At 38.8% G+C, this 24,117-nt stretch overlaps 1 protein-coding gene across 1 annotated transcript in view; it reads left to right on the top strand.

The window, feature by feature from the left end:
• Nucleotides 1-20,291, top strand: part of CHSY3 (chondroitin sulfate synthase 3) — a 153,616-nt gene extending 133,325 nt beyond the window's left edge. The window contains exon 3 of the mRNA XM_062599504.1: nt 17,810-20,291. Coding sequence (XP_062455488.1) covers nt 17,810-19,372 — 1,563 coding nt within the window. The 3' untranslated portion in view covers nt 19,373-20,291. The remainder of the gene's footprint in view (nt 1-17,809) is intronic.
• Nucleotides 20,292-24,117: the final 3,826 nt, after the last annotated feature.

Here is a 24,117-nt window from a genome sequence, read left to right as displayed (position 1 = left end):
TTTGCTGTTGTTGTTTTACTAACAATGCAAGAAAGGAAAACGAGGTTGACAAGGAAATCATGCTGTTCAGTTCCTTAGCTGAGTCATGGCTGGATGCAGTGCAAGCGCAGGAAAATTAAATCAAAGGGAAAGTAAATCTGGCCTCGTGTGCAGGTTACCGGTATGCAGATGGCTGAACAGCCTTTTTGTCAAGGCAGTGAGTAAGCATAACTGAAAATCTTAACGTTCTGGTTTTGTTCTGTTGTTTCTTTGGGAGAGCTCTGACTTCTTGGGTGTTCCCGATTTCTCTAGCTCAGTCTTTAATTCTCCAGTGATAAGACCTGGGAAGCAACTTTTAAGTCTACCAGCCACTAAACCCAAGTTTAAATCGTTCTCAAAATATGCAGAGTTTGCTTTCAAATTTTATGCTTAGCATGGTTATCAGAAAGGAGCATTTAGTCAGTAAAGACAGACTGGTGGCGTTGGTCCGTACTGTATAGCTCTGCTGATACTTGTGTCCATTCTTGCTTAACCTGAGAGTTAAAAATGGGATTCGGCACTGTATTTCAAGTGTTCATGTGGAGCGCTAAGCAAGTTAAAAATAGAGAAACATTCTTTTTTTCCAGCCTCTGTTAATCATTTGGTTGTCCGAAAGTGCTGAAATTCTGTTTTCAGTATGTTAATTCGAGCGACCTTTTTTTCCACGAGTGTGCTGTATGCTAGAGCATACCAATCCTCATTTTTACTAAATACATTTCTCTGAGCAGGGTTATTGAGGTCACATTTGGTAGCACATTTGTCTGCTGAGAGCATGTGCTGCAACCTTGCGATGGGCCGTTACTGACCTACCAAATTGCCTTCGCCCTGGAACAGCAAGAGTTTTCACCTCTCGTGTCCCTTCTGCTGTCTGCTTGGATGTTCTGGCTCTCCGTCCACTTAATCTTCCTAGATTCTGCACTTTGGTAATGTTAAGACATTTTGGCTCCCCTCGCTACTTTATTACACAGAGTGTTTCCTTTTCTGACTTTTATGTCTACTGATATTCTATTTCATCATCTTAACAAACAGATGTCTCTCATTTCCCTCATCAGTTATTCGTAGGTTATTCCGGTGTTGTTGTAGCTGTGTTGCCTGTGTGCGTGCTCGCTGAAGTTAATGCTCCTCCGTGTGGGTAGGAAAATCTGGCTGGGGAGCAGATCTCGGTTCCCCGCGTCCCGGCGGGGAAGGTGCTGTTGCACCGTTCGCCAACACCTGAAAAGACGAAAGGTCTGGAAGCAGCAGGTGAACCCTTAGGATGGCCGAAGGCCGGCTCGGTTCGGGAGGCTGCTTGGTGCGCGCTAGGGATGAGAGGTCCAGAGAGACGGGTGGAAGAGTGAAGATTTTTCTCTGCCTTCACTCAACAGGAATTGAAGGATTTGCCACCCCCTGAACGGGGTATTGCTCAGGGCCTCGTCATAGTGGTAAAACTTATGGCCACTTTTTTAATCAAATGTGAGGGAGGTCAAGATGGCTAGGTAACAGCGCTGCCTGCTGTGGTCGCAGCGCAAAGCCTGCCGAGCCGCCTCCGTGTAAGTGCACATGCATAAGTTACAGCCGGGCGCTTAAATGCGCTTCAGCGCTTGCGTGACCTATCATTTGGCTGTCAAGACAAGAGGTCCCAAAATCTCATGAAGCAGGAGCCCAGCTGTGCTTTCATACCCTGGCAAATGTGTGCAGAAGGGGCTGGAGATTCTGCCAGCTTTAAAAATTTGGGGGTCAGAGTCCCACCCCCGGCTCCGACCTCCTCCTCCTTTTAATTTGCCAACTTCGACCAGCCTGCATCCCTTTTGATACCTCAGGTTTTGTCAGTGTTTTGCATTTATTGCCAGGAGACAGAAAGTCAGACATCACTTGCAGTGCTTGAAGCAAGCAAGGAAATCTGTTTGCTAAAATGGCCAGAAGGCTTCCAGGTGGCTTTGTAGGTCTCTTAATGTTTTGTTCCCCTAAAAGCATGTTTAGATCATCCTTTTATATCAGTTAGTTTCAGAGAACGTGTTACCTCTAGCTCCCATTCCTGCCTATGTCCTTATGCCAGCACTACATGAAAGATTTCAGTGACTTTTTATCTGATGCTGCCTGACTGAATGTAGTTTAAAATGGATGTTGCAAATTGAATTCTTAATCTCTATTTTTAAACAGATAACCACATATCACACCTATATTAAGCTTTTAAGTCTTTCAATTGTGTAAGTCTATAATACTTGTCCGGCCTTTATTTCCTGTCCAAATAGAGCTAATGGAGAGGGGAATTGAAATATTTAAACTAATAGGATTTGAAATATTGGTCCTGTGAATAAACAGAGACCTTTGAGGCCAAGTGTTTTTCCTACTCTGTTTTTGTTGTAGGTGTTCTGGGCATTAATAAAAACAAGTAGGTAATATATTCCAGCAGTTGATCTGTTTGGTTGATGAAGTTCTTAAACTCGAGCTTCATGGTGCTGCTTAATGGAAGTTACGGTTGCTCTACTTCATATGTCATTTCTGCATTACCTGCTAGCCGCACAGTCGGAGAATCACAGAATGGTTGAGGTTGGAAGGAACTTCTGGAGATCATGTAGTCCAACCTCCCTGCTCAAGCAGGGTCGCTTAGAGCACATTGCACGGGATCGCATCCAGGCAGGTTTTGAATATCTCCGGAGGAGACTCCACAACCTCTCTGGGCAACCTCTTCCAGTGCTCTGTCACTCTCACAGTGAAGTTTTTCCTCATATTCAGGTGGAACTTTCTGTGTTTCAGTTTGCACCTGTTGGCTCTTGTGCTGTCTCTGGGCACCACTGAAAAGAGTTTGGCCCCATCCTCTTGACACCCACCCCTTAAGGTATTTGTAGGCATTGATAAGATCCCCTCTTAGTCTTCTCTTCTCCAGGCTAAAGAAGCCCAGCTCTTGCAGCTGTTCCTCATATGAGAGATGTTCCAGTCCCCTAATCATATTTGTAGCCCCATGCTGGACTCTCTCCAGTAGCTCCATGTTTCTTTTGTACAGAGGAGCTCAGCACTGGGCATAGTACTCCAGATGCAGCCTTACCAGCGCTGAGTAGAGAGGGAGGATCACCTCCCTCGAGCTGCCAACAACGCGCTTCCTAATACACCCCAGGATACCATTGGCCCTTTTGGCCACAAGCGCACGTTGCTGACTCATGGTCAACTTGTTGTCCCCTAGGACTCCCAGGTCCTTCTCCACAGAGAGGAGTCAGTGCTGGAGTATAAATTTCCACTTAATTGGTTATGCCACCATTTATTGAATTTTCTTCTAATAATTAGAGCCTTCCAAAGCATCTTTAAAGGGTGAAACAGCAGTTTCCTGAAGTGTATTTTGCAGTAGAATGATAACTTTTTAAGATAACAAAAAATAAAGAGAGAAAATTATAGTTGGTGAACAGTAAAGGAAAACTGTGTGACTCTGCCTCAAGAGAAATGAAATTTCAGATGTGTTATAGTTATTATGGATTGCACTGAAACAGAGTTGCATTTTTTTTCCGTAGGCAATCTCATTTTTTTTTCCTGAGGACCTCAAAGATTTTTTTAAACAATTTTTCTCATTTCAGTGCTCAAGTTATTTTTCATTACTAATCTGATTTGCTGTTATGAGTTATGAATAATTTCAGCTATGAAAACACTTTAGGCTGCTTTTATTTTCTGATTTGCATGTAACTGCGTAGAAACTCTCTCTAGAAGTAATCATACAAGGAACAGCAAAGGCAAGTAAGATGTTCTCTTATACGTCGTCTTTTATAGCAGTTGGAGATCTCAACGATGCCTGTGTTGAGACGCTTGCCAGCTCTGGCCCCTTGGGGTGCGCATCTGCTTGGCAACCTTTAATATTTGAAAAGTCACCTTCTTCAGGGATCTGGTGCGTATGTCTCCCAGCAGCTCCACTCTCCAGTGGTGGAGTGGTGGTTGCGGCAAGCAATACTTGCTTTGCAGTGGTAGTAGGAGCCACTGGTATTCTCTTGTTGCCTAAAGAATACACAGTTTGAGGCAGAAATAAGCCTTGTATGTAATTTCCTCTTTGCTGCTCAGGAGCATTTTATTAGCAGAGAGCAATCTCCTCCGTGTGCAGCATTCCTCTGTCCTGGACAAGATACGCTTTCTGCACAAGAAGTCCTTTGGAGCTTATCTCTCCTTCCCTGCTGTCATTTGGTGTCATAAATCAACTGGCCCTCCCCGCCTCTGCATAACAAGCTTGTGTCCCATCCTCTTCTACACAGAATTTCTTTGGTGATGGTCTCTTTTGGCTCTTCGTTTTGGCTTTGTAAAATGTCTCTTTCTCACTAGTTCTCTTGTTTGGGAAGTTTCCGTTCTCTTCTGCGTGTGCCTTTCAAAGCACTTTCTCAAAGTAATTTTCTCATCTGACCAAGAAATAAATACACCGAAGTGGTACATGCTGGTACATGCAGTCTTATTAGCAAAAAAAGAAGCATCGTATTCTTCATGATACAGCATTTGTCACAGTATCTACTGCGATACTACGATATACATCGTAGTATCTGCTTACAATATGAACCAGGATTTTTAAGTTGCATGGAAGTTCAACCAATTAAACTGCTGTTGGTTTCATTTTACCTAATGGACTAGAAGACTAGTAAGTTTATTAAAGTCTGCAGTGATACTTTTTATTTCATTTCAGCAATGTTGTATTACTCTTGTAATAGTTAGGCACCTGTTGTAATAGGGCAGCTGTTGCATAACTGCAGGCCTATGTAAAGTATTACTTACTTCTATAATTACTGATTTTTTTTAAAAAAAAAGGGAAAAAAAGATGCAGGTATGTCAATTAAGCAAAGGAGAATGATGATTTCTATTGTGTCTGAATACTTCTCAGAAGTCAGCAGAAGAGAGATTTCCAAGAAGAGAGAGGGGAAAAAAAGTGACTGTGAGTAAGATAAAAGGATGAAGGACTAAATGGAATAGAGGAGGCAGCATCTCTTTCAGGTTGAGTTATTCCAAAAAATTTGGCTGAACATCAGCCATTTGTTTGCCTTTGCATATATGCTGTATAACATAGCTCATATGTTAACAAGTTAAAAATACTCTGAATTGTTAATGTTTCCAAGCTCCCAACGCTTACATTTTTGTGAAAGACTTCTGGAGGATGCTGTGTAGCCCCTAGGTATCCCCTAAAACTGATAGGGCGGTAGAAATTTTTGCAATGTGTTCCTGTTAAAATTATTTATTTTATAGTATCAGAATATTTATTTTATTAATATAGCATCATAGGATCATAGAATAATTTAAGTCAAAAGAAATCTTAGAAATCATCTCATCCAACCCTTGCTCTCAAAGCAGGATCAGATTTAAAGTTGAAGATCAAAATTGAATCAGGCTGCTCTAGATTAAAAAAATATTTCCAAGCAAGTTCCTGAAGTTCATTTTTTGTGGAAGACAAGAATTTTGGGGGTTAAAGAATGGCGTGGTAGAATTCCTGTTGCCATGCAAAGACAATTTATGTTAAGTGTTAATAAATAATTATAATGCTGTGCTTAAAAGGAGCAGCTTTTTGATGCATGACATGTATGGATAAATCCTGTAGTTACAGTACACACATTTCTACTCTTAAAAAAAAAATTATGGGACATGAAATGCTCTTCTTAAATGACTGCGGACTTGGGGGTGAATAGGGCTGTCTGGTTTTGCTGTAATACTCTTATGTATCAGAACTGGTTATGCAGAACATTGAGTAGATCTCAGGGGAAAAAAAGCAGTAAGAAAAAAGCTTTAAAAATATTTTTATTTTGACTTTCATTGACTTTTAGCCTCAAATAATAATACTTAAACAGACTCCTAAAAGCCAATCAAACCAGCAAAGGAAAAACTTTTGTGTCTATTAGTTGACTGTGCTGATACATAATACCTCAGCGCATTTCCTTTTTATACACTACAGTGACAAATACGTTGTGAATATTAAATGCAAATAATTGCTTCTCTTCAGCACATTTAGTTTTGCCAGTGATATGACCAACTAGTGAGGCAGGGAAGTTTATCTAATGTGAAGCCATTTACCGCCGAACGTTGATCCTCAGGGTTTGTAGTCCGGAGGCTTGATTTTTATACTCTCTTCAGATGAGTCAGAAACAAAAAATGACTTCTCACTATTTTTCTCAATGTCTGAATTATTGAATTAGTTACTGCAAAAGTGAGGAGACTTATGACTGAAGTCAGTCAAGGAAGGACTTGCGAACCTTGCTGCAGAGCAACCTAAGATGTGCAGTGTCTATGCCACAGAGCAATTTGTTTAAGGTACAGGCATGCAGACTGCACATTTAGATTTATTCTCCTGTAGAGAATAAGAGAACTATTTTCATTGTTATAAGAATTTTTGGATTGTCTGGCTAAGCTTTATCATCTCTCAAACCTTTATTAAATGTGTGTATTTGCCTGAGTCTTTTCTTCCATCCTTTAAATAGAATACTCATGTAAAGATTTAATGGCAATGATTTATAATAATTGTCTCACTAACCATGAATGAGTAAATAAATATCAATACTTTGCCACTGTGTGGTAATTACCACTGTGGGTAACGTTACATTCTTCCATTCTGGACTGTTTTATGAAGCTTTATCATACAATAACACTCACTTTAGATTTAGTATTCTTTCAACCCCTGCCCTTTCCCTATCCATCATTACCTCAACCCAATCACCATAAAAACCAATGATACAGCTGTATTTATAATGCATATATTATGTAATGGTAGAAAGTGTGGTAAAGTGTTTTGTAAAACCAGAAAGAGAGAAGTCAGCCCACTGCTTATCCATCAGATAGCACAGGCTTCCCAGCAGCATATGCCTTGAGCATGACTAAGAGATTGATGAGAATTTATGCTGATGAATGCTGGGGAGTCTTCTGTGAGACTGTTGTAGTATGCAGAGATGCTCTTCTCCCAGTAATTCATTTGGAGGATTGGGGCTTAGAAAATAACTCTGTAGAAGGACTTTTCATGTGACATGATCCTCATACTCTATATAGCCAGTGTTGTTACTTAGTGGGGAGGATTGCTTTCTCCAGCTATCTAAATTTTGTTCTCTCCCTCTGTGTTCAGATGACCCATGGAGAGTATTTGTAGCATAGAGCCTGTGGGAAGAGTGACTTGATTTTCTTATGCCATAAAATTGAGGCACCTGAGAAAATCTCACCACTCTTTCATTAAGTGGCAGAGTTTGGGGGGGCAAGGGTGTGAGTGGAGGGAGTGATGCTCCTGCATGATGTGCCAAAAGTGGAGCCACATGCTGGCTCTCCATGCTTGCATTAGGTTGCATGGTGCAGGTGAAGCTGTGGCCCAAAGCACAGCCACCCGGTGTGTGCCTCCGGCCCCTTTTTATAGTAATGGCTCTAGCCAGGTACCCACAAAAAAAACGTTCCCTGCACCTTAATATGACTGTGAAACAAACTAGCATTGTGGAGAACGTCAGCCTTTTTACTGTGCTTATTGCTCTCATGTTAAGAAACACTGAGCGTGTTACCTGTCTGGATCTGGAGGGTTTCTTTGGAAGTCCGTTTTTTTAATTCTTCTTTTCTTTTCTTTTTTTGAACTTTTGGAATTAGTTGAATATAAAAAAAGGAGTGCAATTAGGAACGTAAGAGGAACGCAAGGCTGGAAAGGATGTCATGCCATCACTGTTGAGAAATCCAGCCTGCTTCGGGAAAATATGAAAATAATGGAATCAACCATTGCTCAGATCTCTGTAACAAAAGGGAAACTGTTAAGTGAAAATTCCTTCCTGGGTAATCCTAGAAAGTGAGTTCTAGGATTAGTCCAAATGTAACATTATCCATATAGCCAAAAAAATGAAATTTCCAGATTTTATATAATTTTTAAATGTGAAATGAGCTTTTGTGCCATTAATGCACTCACAAGAATAATTACAGCGTTCAAATCTTTGATCAGATACACAGATGAACAACTCTGTGTTTTGGTAAAGTTTATCATTAAACAAATGTGCTTATAGCTCATTTCAGAAAAAAGCCCTGAAATGACTCACAGGAGATAATCAGTCCCCAAATCACTGTTTCATTTCCTTCTGTAATCCAAAGGATAGAGTTTGATATTTGAGACCAAGTGTATGACATTTAAAGACTTTTTTTTTTTTCCATTTCTTTCTGATGCAAAAGTGTTGAGGACGAATGATTGAGTTGATTTTAATATTCTTGCCTTTGTATAAGGGCAAAGCTTGTATCTACCCAGTGCTAGACGGCCCATCTGGCCAGCTCATCCCACATCCCTTGCAGCAGTTGTACTGATGCAGTTTGATGCTTACGCGACCTTCCATGGAAAAGGCATTGGGCATTAAGTGTTGAAGAGGCATTAGGAGCATTTACTTAATGCGGAGAAGTAGCCTTGCATGAGCACTAGTTATGTCCTTGGCTTTTAGCATGCTAAGTTAGTTAGAGTGATGTGCTGAACCTTTTGGGTTGGCAGAATAAGGATACAAGGGTGAGATGAGTCCAGGCTTAGGAGAAAAGGCCTATAAAGGGAGGCAGATAGATACTAGACAATCTGAACAGATTCTGATTTTTTTTCTTGTTAACAAACTGTGGAAGGGTCAATTAAAGCCCGAGACCTAAAAAGACTTAGGCACCTTAGACACCGACCAAATGTATTATGCAATACTGTTAATGGTAATTTTCACATACTTTAATAAATAATTCTGTAATCACATTAAGTTGTTAATTATTCATTTTACTAAGAGGAAAACAATTTCTTAATTCTATGATTTGATGACAGTTGTAAAATATTTCTAGAGGGGATCTACCCTGAAGGAGACGGTTTTAGCGAAGTAACTTTTCTCCTGTTCTGCTGCTTAAAATTAAGGATTAAGCCTTCTTCTTAACTACATATTAAAAATGTATGTCTTTGATAGATAAAACTCTGTTTTTCAAAGCAGTGATGAAGTTTTGCATGTGAAAGTTTGAATTTTTAGTGACCTATACTGAAATTTTTCTCGTCTTGAAAGTAATTATGAGGAAGAAATTTTTGTAATGTTCATTTGCTTGAAGTGTAATATGAATTCTGTAAATAGTAATACAAGTGCTTTTTGCAGAGTGTACTCGGTTCAGGTTAATGGTAATTAATAGACCATCATAATGAAATTAAGCATGCTATTTAATCATAAAGTAAGCATTTTGGATAAAAGTACTGAAAGACTTAATTTTTGTTTAGTGTTGTTTAGTTTTGTTTAGTTTTTGTGTTTGAAATGCTGAATGAGAGTTTAGGAGATCCTGTTTATTAATCAGATACCTGCCTATCCCATAGCGTATATCTCAAAGAGAAACTACTGAAATTCAGGTCTTTGCATTTGTAAAGAAAATTGATTTTCCCTGCCTTGATCGTAGCAAATAACTTAAGAGCTCAGCATGAGAGCATTGAACGGTGCTGCTTGCTGACCTGAGACCAATCATCATAGCCTTTACAGTCTGAAAATATGATGTTTATACACAAAGAAATACACTTTCCAAATTATTGATGCAGGTATTGCTGTAAGGCATTATACAGCTTCAGGTTCTCTGAGCTGTATGTGAGGCTATTGAAAGAAAGGTTTGCATTTGAAGAAACTCCCTACCAAAGAACTGTTTGAGAATAAATGTTACCTGTCAGAAAGCTTAGACAAGAAGGAGACAGTTAATCTAAGACACCACCTTTGACATGCTCGTTCCACATCTGAATTTTGTTAAGAGCTCGCTGACAGGTAGGATACAGCCTGCGACTCTCCCTTCTCTCCCAGGTGCAACAGGTTGCTTAGAAACCAAGGCAGCAAGCTCTTAAATCTTCAGACAGGGCACCAGCTCTCGAATGATGGGCGTCCGTCTTTCCCCAAGGAATAAAATCAGAATCTCATTTTAAGGCAACACCCTTGGGCAGAGCCGCCGGCGGGCTCTGCGGGAGGACTGCGTGCTTCCAGGGCACCTGCGAGGGTCTTCTCCATACCTAAGTGAAAATACGGATGCTCTCTCCTCTCCTGAGCTCCCGCAGGGTCATTTTCAACGTTTTCCTTCAATTTCGGGCATCTACGCCGCTGTACTTATGTGGCACCGTTTATAGGTTGGCGATTCAACTTGTCTCTATGGGGTAAATTGCAGGTGTTTTAAGTATTTGCCGTTCCTGTATGGGGTTTTGCCCTGTACAGTTTTCCTGAATTTTGTTATATTGTGGTTTTGATAACGCACAGCTATAACAAATGGTTAGTTAGAATCATATATAAGAACAGCATGACCATACTGACAAATAAAGTCTTTTCTTGTCTTTCCTATGCTGCAGCAAAACACTGCGGCTCGGGTGGGTTTTTTTTGTTTGTTTGTTTGTTTTTTCCTTTTAAAACTATGCCCAGAAAGAGATAAGATACCAAAAAAAAAACCAAAACACCCTACTAGTCTTAACAGAGCAGGACTCTTTCATCAGAGCTTTCCTTGATACCACTTGGCTTAAAGAGTGCTGAGCTGATTTCAGTCCAGGGACACGACTAGTGTGAGAAAGAAGATTGAGGAAAAAATCATCCAGAGGGGTTTATTGTTAAACTTTCGCTTATTAATCTCATTAAAATAAGGGCAAACAAAATAGCTGTAAGTAATTAATTAATGTACAGCTCTACTCTTACAGAGGTCTACCAAAAAAAAAATCTGGCTCATTTTTATTCTGCACACTATATATCACATCTAGCTAATCTATAAATAAGAAGTTGGAACCCTTTCTGATGAGTGAACAGTCCCAGTGCCGAAGAAACAATTAATTGAAGATGTGACCTGCAGTTACAATCTTTCCACTTACTGACCCCTGTATACCAGAGCTGGAATCAATACATCAAGTTTTGTTTATCTGGGGAAGGATGTCCGCAGCAAGATTGTAGATTCTTGTGTCTTAAGTTTGTTAATGTGTCTGTTAATGATGTGTGAAACAGAGCAGTGTTCAGCACTTTCTGCAGTCATGGGGGCTTAAACTTATTTCTCTAAGAATTAGCAGATGTGCCTATTAATAATATACAACTCTCATGTAAATAGTATTTTGCGATCACTGGTAGATTATAATTGCACTCTGGTTTTCCCTGTGTTATTTCTGGGTGCATCATATATTAAAGTGATGGGCGTAGTGTAAAAATATTGACAGGTTTTCTCCTTTACCGTACTTTGAATAGTAAAACATGAAACTTTGTTCTGTTTTTTGTGGCAAAAGTGTTTCATAACATTGCAACTCAGATGCATTATAAACTATAAACAAATAGGCTGCTTATAAAACAATAATGCTATTACATTGCTAATCATTGGTTTTCTGGTTTTAAACTGTTTTATGTTATGTGTTAGACCAAGTGAAAACATAAGGAAGCAATGTTGCCTGAGGGCTGTGAAGAGAAAGATAATGCTAGGCACTTTCAATGTAATCCTATTTGGTAAGAAGCTTGGCTGCTGCCAATTAATATATAATTAATTCTTACTAACTAAAAGCCAAATGCTGTGTCATTAGGAAGAGTGGATGGGATCTCTCAAGTCACTACTTGCCTTACTTGCAAGCGATCTATCTTTTTTATAACCTGATGAAACTCTAAATTGTATCCATTACTTGGATTGGGAATCTGATCCAAAACCTTTCTCTTTGGACAGCTGCAAATTTTCCTGTGATTTCTTACCTGGGTGTACCTACGGTCCGTTTGTGCTCTCTCTCTCTCATGGACTTACTGCAATGTATTTATAGACAATGTGATTCTTTTCTTCCATTTTGCTAGATTAAACAATCTAAGCAATATTAATATCTTATGATAGGGTAGTTTCCAGTCCTTGCATTGATCTGCACTGATATGGTCACATGTAGGTGCAGAAATGTGTGAAGCTGTCTGCTCTGTCTCCTAAGTACTGTGACTGCTGCAGCTTAGACTCTCATTTTCCTTTTCTGAGGAGGCATCACGCTGGTGTCTAATGACCTGCCAGCGTCACCTGGGAGTCTGCGTATGCGCTTACCTTCTCCTTCCCCATTCCAGTTCCAGATGCCAACTTTCCTAAGGCATTCAAGCGCCTTCCTGTTAAAACCACAGGTGCAGGATTTGGAGCTTAGGTATTTTCTGCATTGCTGCTTCTCTGCATTCTCTGGCTCTTCTCTTGGGGTATCTTCTCTTCTCTCTTGATGATGCCACCATCTCTGGGTCATGAGCTAACTGTGTCCCAGATTTTCTGTCAGCATCACTAAATACAATGCATATTTTCTTCAGAACGTCTGTAATAGCATCTTTCCAAACTGTTAATTCCCCATTCAGCATAATTAGGTGTTGTGTCTCTCTTATCTTGTTCATGCGCGTTTTTTAATTCCCTTCTTAATCCTCATCTTCTGCAGGTTAACAAAACAGATTTTCTCATAGCAGCATACCAAATGACTTGCAGAAATCTATTTTCTTGTCCAGAATTTCACAATCACATATTGGAAAGCTCAGTGTTGCATTTGATCATACTTCATGTTATTGAGAACATCCTAAAGTGCCTGAATTTGCTTTTTTCCTTGTCCTTCTATTAAGGTACTAAATTTGCTGCTGTGCAGCCAGAAAGTACTCTGCAGGACTCAGTGGATTTGTGATTTTACGTGTGTTCTTCATACGGATTAAATTCACTGGAAATACTGAATATATCCTCATCTTGCAGAAGAACCCTAAACTTTAAAATCCTTGAGAAGGTTGAGGAAAGACAAGGAATAGGTCCCATTCATCTCATATCTGAATTTATTAAAAGTCAAATTTATAATAGATAAAATGTTGGACATTTTAGTAGTGTTATAAATTTTTAAAAGAGCTAGAGTGGATGGAAGATTAAGTTTCATGTCTTCCCTGTTAAATGGAAGAAATTGTTTATAAACAACGCTCAAAGAAAAAAAAGTCTTAATTTCAAAAGCAGCATTTGCATTCAGTCTTTTTATATGTGATAGTCTTGCAATAATAAAAGTGTGTTGGTTTAGGCTTCTGTGTATGAGTAGTAAGAACTTTCACTTGTTATTACAACAGTAAATCACAAAGATTACGACGAGTTCAGAGCTTTGCAATGCAAATTGCATTGTGCTTACATATTAACTATTGTATTTCTCTGCCATGGTAATAAAGCATTGCCTTTATTCTAATTCAGCTCTTCTTCTCTCTCTCTCTCTCTCTCTTTTTTTTTTTTTTTTTGCCCCCTTCCTGCTTGCAGTTCAGCGCTCCTAAGAGCACGATTAGATTATCACAATCTTATTTCTCACAATCTTCTAGTTTCAGGTAGCATGAGCAAAGGCAAGCAGAAATCCGTGCCAACTGTTGTGTTAGTTGTGCTGTAAGAATAGCTCAGAAGGCAGCAAACTCTTCAGTCGTGCCGTGTGAAAAGTTAACATGTGCTTCCCTTTCTTGAATTCAAGATCACTTCTCCTCTTCATTGATTTTGGTGAATGCAAGGTACCTGTACCATGCCAGGCTCATTTCACCAAGTATCCTCTCTCTGCAGTGGCCACGAGGAGAAAGGTAGGGAGGGCTATAAAAACAGTAAAGGCTTATGGTGATGTTTCCTCAGCATGGGCTCCAGCAATGGGCAGCGCAACAATGTTCGGGAGAGATTGGACCTTGTGTTCAATAAATAGCAATGATGGAACGGTCCACTTGCTCTTTGAACCCTTGTAAAATTTTAACACCTGCAACTTGCTAAGCCAATGAGCATGCGTAGTTTAACTACATACGTCCTTTTCTGTTTTTTGAATCTTGATAACATCATTTTATGTTCAATAGTTACGTTAAAAGAGACTGTGATTTATTCCTGTCCACTCTCTCTATGATGCTCTTGATTTTATAGATCACTGGCTTTTCCCTCGTCTGACAACTTCCCACCCTGAAAAGTTCTGGTCTCTTTGCTTAGTCACCTTGCGGTCTGTACTGAAGATCATCTCTTTGCCTTGGTCAATACCTTTCTAGTCCTACGTTCTCGATCTCAGGTGGGAAATCAAGGTATTGACAGGCCATTCAAGATTTAGGTGTGCTATGGATTTAGGCAATGGTATAACAATGTTTCTGATTCCCTCTAGAATTGTCCTGATGATTCCTTATGTCCTATTTGTTTTTGTGAAGATCAAGGTGACATTTACGTAAATTGTCTACTGTAAGACTAAGTTCTCTTTCCATGGCGCTAGCAGCCAGCACACAATCCATCGTTGTTAGGACTGCCTTCTTTGCACGTGCTTTACATTTATCTGCAGAGTTTCATCTGCTGTTTTCTTGCCTAGCTGCTCAGAATCATGAGAAGTTTTGCAGGCAGCTTTCGCTTTTACCACCCCACATAATTTTGGTTTAGATTCAGTAGATCTTGGTACCATCTGAATCACCTCCTTTTCTGGGTCACTTATGACTGTGTTGAGCATTTCAGGCCCTTGCACAGGTGCCTTTTCCTGGAAAACTAATGATTTTTGATTTTCGTCTTAGGCTTGACCATGTGGTTTCTAAATATCAAAAAAGGAAAGTTAGGACCACTTAGAACTGCTTTCGTTTAGATGTTAATAGTTTGAGTGGTGAGAAGACATTTTCTGTCCTACAACATAGAAAACAAACTTCTATTTTGTAGCAAGATTAAAAAAAAAAATCCAAACGTTCTGGTAGTTCTAATAGGAATTTCAGTTCTGAAATTAAAAAAGTTAAAAACAGTTATTTCAAATCAAAAAGGTTTTGTTATGAAGAGATTAAAATGGGGTATTTCCAAGACAATGTGTTTGAGCTCAGTTAATTGAAATCAGCTCTTTCAAACAAGTTTGTGTTTTGCTGTATCACTGCTTTCAAATTGGAGGGGGGAGAGAATTCATCTAACAATGGAGTGTTCTGTTATTATTTAGCATAATGTTTCAAGCAGAGATTCATGAACTTTTATTTATTCTCTGTATCATAATAGCACTTGGGAATCTGGGCAAGTACCAGGAATACATTATACTATGAAATGCAGAAAAAAAAAACAATAAGAAAGTTGTTCTGATTTTCAAAACCAGAGTTTACAGTTTCAGTATCATGTATGTTACAAACTCTTTTCTCAATATTGACATGTATTAAAAATGAAAGCGGATAAATACTGTTTTGTATATATGTGATGATACTGTATTACCAACCTAATTCAGAATTACTGTTGTTACTGCTGTTAATCTGTTGTTGATTATCAAAAGCTGAATCATTAATATAATGGAGTACATCCTCTCACTATGATTTCACTAGAGCATATCTAATAAACCAAGGCATCTGAAATGGGAATGTAATAGAAATGCACTATTTATGTTAATAGAATATTCCTATTAAATGAGGGCAGCTAATGAATCTGCTGTGAAGCTGAGCTTGTAATAAGTCAAGGGTTGTGGAAAAATGAGCATGATAGACAGCTTTTAGTTTTACAGTGAGTTTGTCATCTGTTAAAAAAATGGAGGGTAAAATAAGCTATATACTTTAAAAGAAACATACTGTGAATATGCAGGTACCATAGGTTAAAAGTGTGTAGGTAGTTACAGTCATTTGGGTTTTACTCAAATACCATTTGGGGGATGAAAAGGAGGAAATCAGGTGATTCTTTATGATTAGAGGATTTTGAAAAGAGCGGAGAGTCAGGGATTGAGGGGGAAGTATATGAATCTGATACCATTCCTTAACAGAAACACTTTCCCTTCTGACTTTTGTTTTCCAAGTGACATATTTTATTCCTGAAATTCATGGTGTAAGTTCTCTCTTACATGTGTATTTTAGTGTGAAATTCTAAACCTGAAAATCAGGGATTCAGCTTTGTCCAGAAAATAACATAACTTTTTCATTTTTTTTTATGATAAATAAAATGCTGCTACTTTTAGTGTACTAAGGAAACAGAAGTTCTGGCTTTTGGGGATTTGTGACTGGAAGGAGAATACAAAATCACAGTCACTTTGCCTAGCACACAGTAGACAGCTTTCAATAAAAGGGGGAAGAATGGGAGTTCAGCGTATGATTGGAGAGGTGGGAATCTCAGCTCATCAGACAGCACAAATGTCCTCAGAGAGCTTCAGACAGAAGTTTTTCTGTGAATGTAGGTATTTGAGTCTTTTTGTAGCTACATTTCTTTGTTGTTGTTTTTGTTGTTGTTTTTTGTTTTTTGTTTTTTTTTATTATTATTACTGGTGCTCTTGGTCTGAGATACCTGGTATACTAAAGGCAAATTTAACATAACTTAAGGCATTTTTCTGAAATCGTCTGGTTATTTGCTGCATATTGTGTTTGTAGCCTAAAAAAATGAGATGACTAATCACTATAGCTGTAGGTGTTCAAGCAGAATCGTTCGGGGACTGAGTGGAGGGGAAATTCTAGAAATTATGTATTAAAACTTTGTTTTTCTAAATATGGCAATATGTATTTCCTGTACATGCTAATGTAATAATTATTGTAATAGATACTAATGTTTCTGTGAGTTATTTTACATTATTTTACATTTATTATCCTAGGCTTAATGTTATCTCTAGTAGCAAAATCTCTGCTCCAGAAAGAATTGCAGTAAAATGAACTAACCGTTTTGAGTCTGAGATATTGTGTTATAGATCAGATATAGATAAAATGTCACCTTTCACGATCTGCTCAGCACGTAAAAGACAAGCTTCGATACCAGTCTCAAAATCCGATTATAGCTTGAGCTTACAACACCTCCTTGAGCAACATTTTCTACCTAATTAGCACATTTTCCTTATGTATTAATTACAGACCCGTGTGGTTTCAGATGAAAAAGAGCAGCCTCGTCTCCTTTATCTGTTGCTCATGGGAGCATGATTCTGTTGCTGTGGAGTTAGTAGATGTTAACTTAGCAAAGCACTGTGGGTCTTATATGTATTTATGAAGTTAATATTTTACTTCTCCATAGTGCTCCCTTTTTAAGAATAAGTATTCACTTAAGTAAATAATGAGCTAATTTTGCTTTTGGGGAGGAAACTGAGTCACAGAAAGTTTTATGATTTGCTCTTAGTAAAACTGTTTGCACAGAAAGATACGAAGGCCAGGTACTCTAAATCCTGGTCTTGTGTTTTAGCTATAGAATGTATTTCTTCGCTGTTCAGAAGATATTGCAGCTAGTAACTTGACAGCAGTAGAACGTCTTTCCTCGCCTCAGAAATAAATTGGAAATTACTCAGTGTAAATTATACTAGCATGACATATAGCTTATTAGATGTTCTGTTATACATGTATCATTGCCAACACACATATTCCAATGATTATATTTCAGTCACTTAATTCTTTGTGGAACAACAACAATAACAAAAAAAAAAACCCCACACAGCAGTTTTGTTGAGAATGACAACCATTTGCTTAATCAACATTAAGAAGCACAATCCATCTGCGTATTGCTGTAGGAAATCCAAGTAGCTTTGCTCTCCGCAGACGTAAATCCACGGCCTTCTTCAGAAACCGTCTTCAGTGCTGCTAAGCTTTCAGTAATGATCTCTGCTAATAAGGGTTTAGATGTAGTTGGAGACTTAGTGTTTCATGCACAGCTACCTTCAGCCTGCATCCTCATAAATATAAATACAGTTATTCACTAAGTGTTTGGTTTAGTTTTGTGGGTGGATAAAGTCAAGGTAGATCAAGGTGTCTGTCTGCCCTTGTATTTATTTAGACAACAGTATTCGCTCGCTGTGGGCAGTACTGAAACTCAGACAGATAGCGATGTAAGTAATTCCTCCTTGAACGCTTTCAAGTTCTGTGCCCAAAAAGAAGAGTGTGTGGTCGCTAAGAATTGGTAATTATCAGCACTACTAACAGGGGTCCTTTTCTGGGCAGGTAGAAGCACCTTCGCTTAATGTCTTTTCTCCTTTCTCTCTTTCTAGATGCAGCAGTTGTTCCATGAAAATTATGAACACAACCGGAAGGGTTACATTCAAGATCTTCACAACAGCAAAATTCATACGGCCATTACGCTTCATCCAAACAAAAGACCAGCCTACCAGTACAGGCTGCACAATTACATCCTGAGCCGCAAAATTTCAGAGCTGCGCTATCGGACCATCCAGCTCCACAGGGAAAGCGCCCTGATGAGCAAGCTCAGTAACAGTGAAGTAAGTAAGGAAGACCAGCAACTGGGAGCGATGCCATCCTTCAATCGCTTCCAGCCACGCGAAAGGGCTGAAGTCATCGAGTGGGAGTTCCTGACGGGAAAACTTCTCTACTCGATGGCGGAGAACCAGCCACCCCGGCAGAGCCTGAGCAGCGTCCTGCGGGCCGCGCTGGACGACACAGTCATGCAAGTCATGGAAATGATAAACGAGAACTCTAAGTCTAGAGGAAGGCTCATTGATTTCAAGGAAATACAGTACGGCTACCGCAGGGTGGACCCTATGCATGGAGTGGAGTACATCCTGGATTTACTGCTTTTGTACAAGAGGCACAAAGGAAGAAAAGTTACTGTTCCAGTGAGACGGCACGCTTACCTTCAGCAGTTGTTCAGCAAACCTTTCTTCAGAGAAGCAGAGGAGCTGGATGTAAGAAGCCTAGTGGAGGATACTAACACTGACACTCAGTCTTTTTCTTTTCTTTCAAATTCTTTAAAGATCTTCTCATCGTTCCAAGGCACCAAAGACATTGCGGGACATAGTGACAAGAAAATACATATTCTTGTCCCTCTCGTAGGACGATACGATATTTTCTTAAGATTTATGGATAACTTTGAGAAGACTTGCCTGATTCCCAGGCAGAATGTAAAGCTGGCAATAATTCTCTTTGGTTCAGAGTCTAGCCAGGACTCCAGCAAACACATAGAGCTGATGAAGGAATACAGCGATAAGTATCCCAAGGCAGATATGACCCTGATTCCTATGGCAGGAGAATTTTCTAGAGGTTTAGGTCTTGAAAGGGCCTCGTCTCGGTTTGACAATGACACTTTGCTGCTATTCTGTGACGTCGATCTGGTATTCACACCAGACTTTCTCCAACGATGTAGAGATAACACTGTTCAGGGAGAACAGGTTTACTACCCTATCATCTTTAGCCAGTATGATCCAAAAGTAATATATGGAGGCAACCCTCCAGCTGACAGTAGTTTTGTTTTCACAAAAAGAACTGGATTTTGGAGAGAGTATGGATTTGGAATTACGTGTATTTACAAAAGTGATCTGCTGACTGCTGGTGGATTTGATACCTCAATTCAAGGTTGGGGACTTGAGGATGTTGACCTCTTTACTAAAGTTATAACGTCTGGTTTGAAGGCTTTTAGAAGTCAAGAAGTAGGAGTTGTACATATTTTTCATCCAGTTCAGTGTGACCCCAATTTAGATCCAAAACAGTATAAAATGTGCTTAGGGTCCAAAGCAAGTACATTTGCCTCTACCATGCAGCTCGCTGAACTCTGGCTAGAGAAGCATTTGGGTGTCCGGTACAATCGAACTCTCTCCTGACACCCCAGCCCATTTTGCCTTTTTAGGGGAGTTTACCTCATTATTATTATTTTATTTTGTTGTCCTATTTTTAAACTCCCTCCTCGTTGTCTTCCAAAGACTGTTGACCTCAAACAGGATGAGTCTGCTGTTTGGTGATGTTTCTTATTCCTATTGAACTGGTTAAGTGACATCTTTCATGTTTCTTTTATTTGAAATTCGGTTAAGTCACAGCAGTCATGTGATCCCATGGAGCACATCTCTCATGAGAGAATGCATCAGAAGAATGTTCTCTTTGGGCTTTAGGATGCAATATCATCTTTGTTGTGTTTCTCAGACTTGATGCGATACCAATATTTACTGGTGAAGGTACCACAAAAGTGCTTTATGCTTCCTCTGGGGAAGAAACTCTGTAACATAAACTCGAGTTTTATAATTTATATGAGGACTTAAATATATAAACACTACTTTTCTTCATCTTTAGAATTTTTAAAGTAAATAAATAACTATGATTGTACCTTTATTTTTTTTAAAAAAAGAAAAACTGAGGAGTCACTTGCAAATGCAACTGGTACTGGCTACCAAGGTCCTTAAATGTCTTATTGTAATATCAATCTCCTCATTATTGTTCACTCTAAGTGTGAATGAACTTTATTTTCACAAGGAACAGGATTTGATCAAAAACTCATGTACACTTTAGAAGCTTGTGAACCAATGATGTCCTTCATTTGCTGGCAAGAAGAAATTATGACATAACATGGTTATTTATAATAAAGTGCAGGCATACAGTATTTTTTTTCAAACACCTAGTATAAGTTACTCTTTTTAGAATGAGTCTAATATATAGTTTTCTTTTACATTCCTTTCCTAAAGCTGCACTTGATAGTGTTGAAAGTTAAAGCTGCATCTTTTTTTACGTTGTCCATGAATATAGGTATGCAGAAACTATTTGTTGTTAAAATTTAAAATAACTGTAAAATAATTATTTAAGTTTGAAATTTTACTATTGCTGGTCAAAGTTCTTTGCCATTATATTTATATTAGTGGAGGTTGTAGGACTGTGTTAAGATTTATCTCTCTGGACAGCCTGAAATTGTCATATTATGGATTTATGGAGTAAAGAATTTAAAATGATACCAACATAAGAAACAATACCATTTTTTGTATTTTGGAGAGATTTTTATATAGGGATATATATATATATATATGTATGTATGTGTGGGTGTGTGTATATATCCCTATATACTATATATATATATATATATATATATATATATATATATATATAATCATTTCAAAAGATGTTCCTTTTTTCAGTTCAGGTGGAGTTTTCTTATAATTATTGTCATTCTTTTTGCCACATGTTTGGAACATTTCATGTTATACTGTGGTGAGAGCTCAAAGGCGTCCTGGAAACCATCAGAATTCAGCCAAACTTAAACTGATATAGTGAGTCCCTCTAAGAACTTCAATAGCTTTGATTTCAAACTATTATTTCAAACTGAGCTGGGCAAATAAATTAAGGAACTTTGGAATTTAAATTTCAGTATGCTTAAATACAGGTTTTGGCTGTGCCTGACCCATTCTGTGTTTGCTTTCTAAAAACAACCAAGTGAGTGGCCTTCATTGGCACACGCGTTTGTATGCAGATACCTGGATGAATTTCCTAAGGCACCATGAGGATGTGTAGGTCAGTTAAGATCTGTTATCTGTGGCTCTCAGTTTTGGATTTACCGTGCAGGGAAAAAGCTATCACTGAAAACAAGGAGAGGGTAAATTCAGAGTTAAAGTGCTGGTCGTAGCCGCTTTGCGGGGCCCTTCCTTGTGCCCTGGCATGCTTTAATCACTCGGAGATGGAGGCATGACAATTTAAACACCCCGCTTTCATAGCACGTGCTTATATTGCGAAGAGCAGTCTTGTGCGAAGGTTAAGGTGGGTGACAGGCACAAGCTGAGGCGGATGGTATGATTAAAAGGTCATAATATCTTGTCACACTGGTGGCTCTTCTGACACCTCTGGTGTGCTTCAAAAGAAGACTTTTCCCATTGCCTTGGAGACAGGGGTGGTTGTGGTAGAAGAGAATGGATAATGGACCTAGCAGGCATAATTCACAGCTATCTGCCCTCTTCTGTTATTTTCCTGGGGGCTCTTGCCTTCCTAGCCCAGTACTCCTAACTCAAATGTTTGGGGAAAAGTAAAACATAGTACTCCTTATGAACAAATTCTTGGAAACCGCTCTTTAAATTTGCATGAGTATTTCTGCCAGAAAAGCTCCTGCTTTGTTTGGTTAGAGAGCCAAGAACAAGGAACATATGATTTATCTGATGAATCTCAACTAACTGATGCAACTCAGATTGCAAATATCAGTAAATGAATACCCACTGACAAATGTTTGTGATGATTTCATAAACATGAATAAAAATAATGATTTACAAATATTTAAGGAAGTCATTATCTGCTTGGATATATTCCAGGGCTAATTTCACTGACTTCGCCTAATGGCCAGAAAGTATTTGTTCAGCTCCAATTAAAACAGTAGACTAGAAGAAATGAAACCAGTCGTTCAGTGAGGATGAAGCTGTATACAGAGGGCTTGCAGGATCAGGTCCTAAGTGATGTAAACAAAATGCTAGTATTTACCATTACAAATATTTATTTAGTGTCCGACTGATTCATATGTTTATATGATGAATTACTTTGTTAAAAGCCTGATTATAAGTGTTCATTATAAAAATATTGCATTGTCTTTTGAAATAACTGTCCTGAGATAACTTGAGAACTTGTGTTAGTTCATTTAAGGAATAATATGCCTTCTGAGGAGATCGTATTAAAAAAAAAAGAAGAAGAAGAAGAAGAAGAAGCACAAAAGTGTTAATTTTATGGATGTATAGATTAAGATGGGAATGTTTGTGCTAATCAACTGTTTGCTTTTGTCCGGTCTTAATCATAATCTTGACTGTAAAATGAAATTTTTAGTGTGTATTATAATCCTTTGTATATGTGTAGTTAATGGCTTCACAATACGAGACAATGACTAATTTTTCCAAAACCTTAGCCTGGAAATAGGCTCTCCAGTTTGATTGCTGGGAAGTGGGATGTGAACTGCTCACACTTCAGCTTTTCAGACACTGCCTTTCTTTTCTTTTTTTTCCTTTTTTTTTTTTTAAAAAGGCCTCAGAAAAAATAAATTTTTTTCCTCCAATTTTTCCCCCATTCTGACATGTTTTCCCATTCATAGTATTTAAAGCAACACTTGCATCTTCCAGATGAAGGAAAGGCATCAGGTTGAGCTTCCTAAGAATTGCTGAGCAAACACTGCATTGGAATACTTATTTGAAATGTGATGAAAGGGGAAGGGCCCCGGGGAGGTGAGGGATTTGGCCCCAGGAGCTGCGTGTTGTGGGAGCTACATGTGGGCAGCCCGAGGTAAGGCGAAGGAAGAGGGTGCTTGCTGAGATCAGCTGTGTTTGGGAAGCTAAAGGTTAACTGGGCTTGGGAAAGAGGATCTTGAACGGAGGTTTTGCTGGGTTGGGGCAGCACAGTGTCTTACACAGATTCTGTCTGTCCTAAGGTGGAAATGCGAGTCATTCCCCATTTGTATGCTTATGTTCCCCGTTTCCTCCTTAAAGGATGTTGTGGAGGAGAGGAAGGGCAGAAACTGGACTCCTGGTCCTCTGTCCAGCTGGTGGGACAGAGGTGTAGACCACATGCTTGGTGTCCTGCTTTAGTGGGAAACCTGGGGAAAAGGGTGCCCACAGGTCTTCCCTAAAAGCAGTCCAGAGAGAGAAGTGCCTCCTGCGCTCACCAAAGACCAGAAGGTTTTGTGAGCCTTGGACGAGTGCATGGTTAAGAGAGAGGCACTGCTCTTACAGAAATTATATTGATGCTCAAACAGCTCGGAGGAGTGTATTATGGATCCTGAGGACACGTGAAGTCTTCACAAGAGCATGAGTTAACAACCACTTGCTTTAAACAGAGTAAATAGGTCATTTAGACGTCTTTCAGTTTCTTAGAAGACAATTCTAGTGATTAGTTTACACGTAGCTTGTCACACAGAATTTTACACCAAAGAACAAAGCTATCTTTAACATACCGTAGCTAAAAAAGCATTTGCAGTCAACATCTTTTGCTTTCCTGCAACTTGAAATCAGTTAAAATTATTGGGAAAAAATGTGGACTGAAAATTGGTGAGTTGCTGACTGGAGGAATGATTTCTGTTCCTGCTCTGTTTTTAAAAGAGAATCAGATGAGAGAAAAAAAGCTGTAATGGATGCATACAAAAATCATGCCCAGTGTGAGGTGATTGTGGTCTTAAATTGCAGCACAAGGAGAAGCATGGCAGAAGTCGAATTGTTTACTACAACTGAATGTCACTGAGTGTTTTAGGTCCGTAAGTAACATATAAAGTAAAATCAATCCTTTTATAATTCTTTTGTTTCTTAGAATGATTTTCTTTCCATTCTCTTCTGTCAGCATCTAGTCACTTGATTAATGAGCTGGCTTTTCATGACTAACCTTCTCCTTCCCATTTTTCTTTTCTTTGGGTCTTCCTATTTGCAGTATATATTGCTACAGTAAGTTGGAAATTTTTGAACCAGTATGATGGTTTTATGATGTCACTGCCATATAAAACTGCTGAACTTGGGTATTTTGCTGAACGAGTTTCCATTTTTGCTTCAAACTGTTTCCATTTGCCTGCCACTGTAATTTAAAAGTATTCTGAATATTATTACTTCATCCCTCTCTCTAGTTTCCTTCATCCTGG

Source organism: Rhea pennata, chromosome Z (genome assembly GCF_028389875.1).
Source record: "Rhea pennata isolate bPtePen1 chromosome Z, bPtePen1.pri, whole genome shotgun sequence".
Lineage (NCBI taxonomy): Eukaryota > Metazoa > Chordata > Aves > Rheiformes > Rheidae > Rhea > Rhea pennata.
This window is presented reverse-complemented; position numbering and strand designations above follow the sequence as displayed.